This window comes from Hipposideros armiger, unplaced genomic scaffold (assembly GCF_001890085.2).
Source record: "Hipposideros armiger isolate ML-2016 unplaced genomic scaffold, ASM189008v1 scaffold_257, whole genome shotgun sequence".
In the NCBI taxonomy this organism is placed as follows: Eukaryota; Metazoa; Chordata; class Mammalia; order Chiroptera; family Hipposideridae; genus Hipposideros; species Hipposideros armiger.
In genome coordinates, this window is record NW_017731607.1 from 1,802,309 (window position 1) to 1,807,174 (window position 4,866).

At 43.8% G+C, this 4,866-nt stretch overlaps 1 protein-coding gene across 1 annotated transcript in view; it reads right to left on the reverse strand.

Annotated features, from left to right (window-relative positions):
• RIOK2 (RIO kinase 2) overlaps window positions 1-4,209 on the reverse strand; it is a 24,636-nt gene extending 20,427 nt beyond the window's left edge. Inside the window, exon 1 of the mRNA XM_019656273.1 lies at window positions 3,507-4,209. Within this exon, the coding sequence (XP_019511818.1) occupies window positions 3,507-3,892 (386 nt within the window). The 5' untranslated portion in view covers window positions 3,893-4,209. The remainder of the gene's footprint in view (window positions 1-3,506) is intronic.
• Window positions 4,210-4,866: the final 657 nt, after the last annotated feature.

The window sequence follows — 4,866 nt, forward strand, 5'->3', positions numbered from 1 at the left end:
CTGCAGTGGTTTGCCATGGGCTACTGTGTGTAGCCAGCAGCCAGCGTGAGCAGCTGTCCGGTGGCCGGCGACTGATCTGCCTCAGCCTGGAAGAGCGCAATGATAATACCAACATGGGCCAGTGAAGCAACGTCCTCCACAACTAGACTGAAGAACAAAAGGACTGAAACTTATCTGTTCCCCTTCCCCCGATTCCCCAGCACTGTTCCCCTCCTCCAATTCCCAATAAAATCTTTAAAAAAGAGGTAAAAAATAGTATAAGAAAGGTATGCAAAGGATTTATCACATTATTTCCTCCTGCCATACCCCCCCCCCCCCGCGTGCACGCTCACACACACACACCTTGTTCTCACAGAGACTCTTGACTGTCTATAGATTAAAGTTTAAATTTCTTGGTTTAAAGTTCAAACTTCTTAGTTTAGCATTCAAGATCTTCAACAATCTGTATTATTTCTTACTTTCAAGTAGTATATACTCCTGCACGATTGAATTACTCTGTTTTGTACAACTTTCTTGATTTTCTGTCTCACTGCCCTTTTCCTTTATCTGTAATGCTCACCTTCCCTCCTTTTCTTTTTCCTTTTGTCCAATCACCATATATGTAAATCCTACCTACTATTCTCGAATGCTATGCACCCCATAAAGGTTTTATTATCCCTATATGAGTTTCCTAGGGCAGCTGTAACAAATCATTACAAACCTGGAAGCTTAAAACAATAGAAATGTATTCTTTTACAGTTCTGGACCATGTTCCCTCAGGCTACTGTAAGGAGGAATCTGTTTCTTAATTCTTCCAGCTTCTGCCAAAATTTGGTGACTGCTGGCATTTCTTGGCTTGTAGTTGCCTCACTTCATTCTCTGCCTCCATAGTCACATTGCCTCCTCCATTTCTGTGTGTTTCCCCATCTGTCTCTGTCTTATAAAAATACATGTAATTGCATTTAGGGCCCATCCAGATCCTTAACCACATCTGTGAAGTCTTTCCCCCCACCCCAGAGAGAGTAAATTCATAGATATTAGGGATTAGAACCCATCAATATCTTTTGGTGGGTGGGGACATTATTCAATCTATCATAATCCCAAAAGGAAGTAAGCTCTCCTTCTAATCTTCTGTAGTCCTTTATCTTTAATGATTCTGGCCACTCTTTAACTTTCCCCACTAGCCCACAAATTAGACTAATTATGGAAAAATTTGAAGAAGATTAAATAAAAACATTTAAAGTCAAGGAAAATAAAAATGATATATTTATGTTTAAGATATACTAGCTAAAGCTCAGAAAAATTGTGATTGTCTTTCCTGCATTTGGGCAATAGGGCATTCAGAGGTCTCAATGATGGGAAAAGACACAGTATGGAATACATGGATGTGTGGAATTTATAGCAAGTTCCAATTAGGGACATGATGCAGACTTGTAGGACTCTGGAGCATGGTAGAGTGTGCAGCAGAGAATTATATGGCATTTTTTATGTATGTATGTATGTATGTATGTATGTATGTATTTTTAAAGGATTTTTATTGGGGAACAGTGTTTTTCCAAGACCCATCAGCTCCAAGTCAAGTAGTTATCTTCAATCTAGTTGTGTGTGTGTGTGTTGGTGTGTGTGTGTGTGTGGGGGGGCACACAGCTCCTTGGCACATGAATAGATTGAACCAGCAACCTTGGTGTTATGAGCACGGTGATTTAACCATCTAAGCTAACTGGCTGCCCCCAATTATATACCTTTTAAAAAACAGCTCCTGGCATACTGCAGAGCCCTGAGAGAGATGGAGTGCCTGACATTGAGGACCAAGTGACATTATAGCCACAACTATCCTTCATGAATTTTCTTCTGTTGGATCAATTATCTTATAAGGTTGGGTAAACTCAGCAACAATCCATCATAGGTGAAAGTGGTACATTCAAGACTGAACACAAGCAGGGCCAGAAGGCACAAAACAAGCTGCATAAGCAGGTAGCCTGGACTCCCATGTCATCAACGACTGTTGTCCAAATTCCTCAGCTCTTACCTCCATGGTTGATCTCTTATGATTAACTAGAATAGGAAAAGAAGTCCACATCTGGTTCACTGATGAGTCATGGTGATATTTTGGTTGAACTACTGCTCCACGTGTGTAGAAGGAGAAGTGATCAAAGGATATCCGCCTAACAGGCAGAGCCTTAGGAAGTGTACTTGGTCCTTCACTTTGTTAGCAAGAGAAATAGCCCAAGGTTAGAATATACATGGATTCAGGGGCAGAGGTGAATAGCTTGGCTGGTTGGACAGGGGCCTGGAAGGAGAAAATTTATTACACTATTGACAAGGAATTCTGAGATTGAGGCATGAGAATGGGTATATGAGAGTGGACAAGAAGTGTGGGGATCCCTGGATTGCATACTTGTATCTAACACAGAAAAGGAAGTAAACAACCAGGTAGACTAACACCTTGTCTAGTTGACAACAGCCAACCTCTGTCATTGCAACCTGCCACCCCAGTGAAGGCATAAGTGGTGCACAGATGAATCAGTGATGGTACCAGGTTTCCCCGAAAATAAGACCTGACCAGAAGATAAGTCCTAGCATGATTTTCCGGGTGCTCGTAATAAGCCCCAGTTAAGATCATCAGCCAGACATGACCGTATTTGAATAAATGTAGATTTTTGAACATGAATAAATGAATAAAATGCATCTTTTGGTGCAAAAATTAATATAAGACCTGGTCTTATTTTCGGGGAAACACAGTAGCAGGGATGGAGGAGGCTATGCATGGGCCTGATGACATGGAAGCTCCAAATTACCAAGGCTAGTGCCTTCTGCAGACACCAATGCTGAGTTCCCATCCCTTGAAGAGACTAGTTGTTCATTTGGTGTCAAATTGACTACGTTGTGCTCCCTCTATCATAGAAGTGCCAGAGCCAGAGATTCGTATTGACAGTAATAGACATATACACATATTATAGACATGGGTTTGCTTTTTCTGTCTGCAGGGCCTCAGCTTGCACCAGTATCATAAAGCTTATAGAGCGGTTGTTCTAACAGGGTGGGACAGCAGTATGCATATGACCATGGGTTCCCCTTATATCACACACCACACCATTCAGAAACTGCTGGTATGATAAAAGGATGGAAAAGTCTATGGAAGGAACAGCCTGTTGGAGGCTCTGCTGAAGTGTCAGCTCAGGGGTAATACCCTGTGAGTTTGGGTTGCCAACCTCTAATAACTTTTATACGGTCAATAACTTTTATACAGTCCCCAATAGGTAGAATACATAGGTCCAAGAATCAAGGGGTGGAAATAGTATTGGCTTCACCTACTGTCATTCTCAATTCACTTGTNCTGATGTTATCCTTCTTCTTTACTGACTCGTGTCCTTGATGATCTAGCTTCCTTGTCTGTATGCAACCCGCTGAACTCCCTAAAATTGTTACTAAGAATCCGACACACATGTGTTGATTGAATGAAACTGAAGGAATGCTATGTGACTAAGTCTGTGAGTGGGGAACTCCATGCTATTAATCCTCGAGACTTAAAACCCTTTTCAGCTGGTCGGAAGCCCGGGGTCAGAATTGCTTCTCGGGCCACAGAGATGCGTGTGGCTCTGGCGAAGGCGGGCAGAAAGGAAAGACATGAATAGAAGAAGGGCCTCTGCTGTATTTCGGGTAAGATAAAAGGTTCGGAACAAGGGCTTTTGAAAACTCCGACTCCCTGGTCTTCTCCCCAGTCGCGATCCCAGCGTCGGCCGCGTTCCCCGGCCAGAGCGCGCCCTGCTCCCAGCTCACTTCCAAGTACAGGAAGAGGACGCGCGGTGGGAAGGGCAGGGGGCCGGGGAACCGGAGAGCTGCTTACCGCGGTCAGGACCCTGAAGTCATCCCGGCTCAGGTAACGCAACTTGGCCACATTCACCTTTCCCATGGCGGCCCCCGACACAGCCCAGAAGCCTCCGCCACAACCAGAGAACACAAGGTAGGTCGGTACCCCAGCCTCTCACGCGCCCCACAGCCGTAGGGTGGCTGTGGCGCATGCGCTGCTCGTTTAGGTCCTTGTTAATAAATAGAAGTAGAGTCTCACTGGCACGGGAAAGTAAAACGACTTCTGGTCTTCTGAAGCACATAGTATGGAAAAGGTAACGTATTTTTCAAAGTGATTTTTCCCCCATGTAACTGAGTTGGCAGGCTGTAAGTGTTCGCTATAATATGCGATTTTATTTTTCACATCTGTCAGGACTGTTTGCCCAAAGGACGCTATCTGTCCCTGACAGCAGAGGGGTAACTTTCATCAAGTTTTATCCCTAAACAGCAACTCCTACTTTAAGCAAAGTGAGTTCCAGCAAGAAAGCGGGAAAATAAAACTGAGCGCGGCTTCAGATGATAAAAGCCATTAAAGATAAACACTAGCAATCAATCATACAAGCAGTCCCTCTTCTAACTGCACCTGCTCAGTACTTGGTATTAGTTGATCCTTGAGACTCCGGAGTGCGCCTGCGCCTGGCAGGGGTGGGGTTTAGAGTGACGTGCGGAGGGTGTGGCTGTCGTTGCTTCTCCCGCCCATTTCCAGAATTTTCTTATAGTATTTTGATGGTTGCCAGCTGACCTACCCAGTTGGATTATCCAGATCCTATGCGCGATTTAAGGGCTTTAGGAGAGCAATGCGCACTGGCTCTGGAACTCTTCTACTTGGACAAAAAATGGTCACTGTACCAATGGAAGCTGTACCATACACAACTTGCACCCCGACAAAAAGGGTGTGTACTCTATTTATACCTTCCTACAACAGCAACAAGGATAACAAAACTTGTATGAAAACGTTGGTGTTTATATCTTGTTGCATGAACTATACAATTTTACAACTTTAAAAAGCAATTAGTTATTTTGGTACCCTTATGTTAA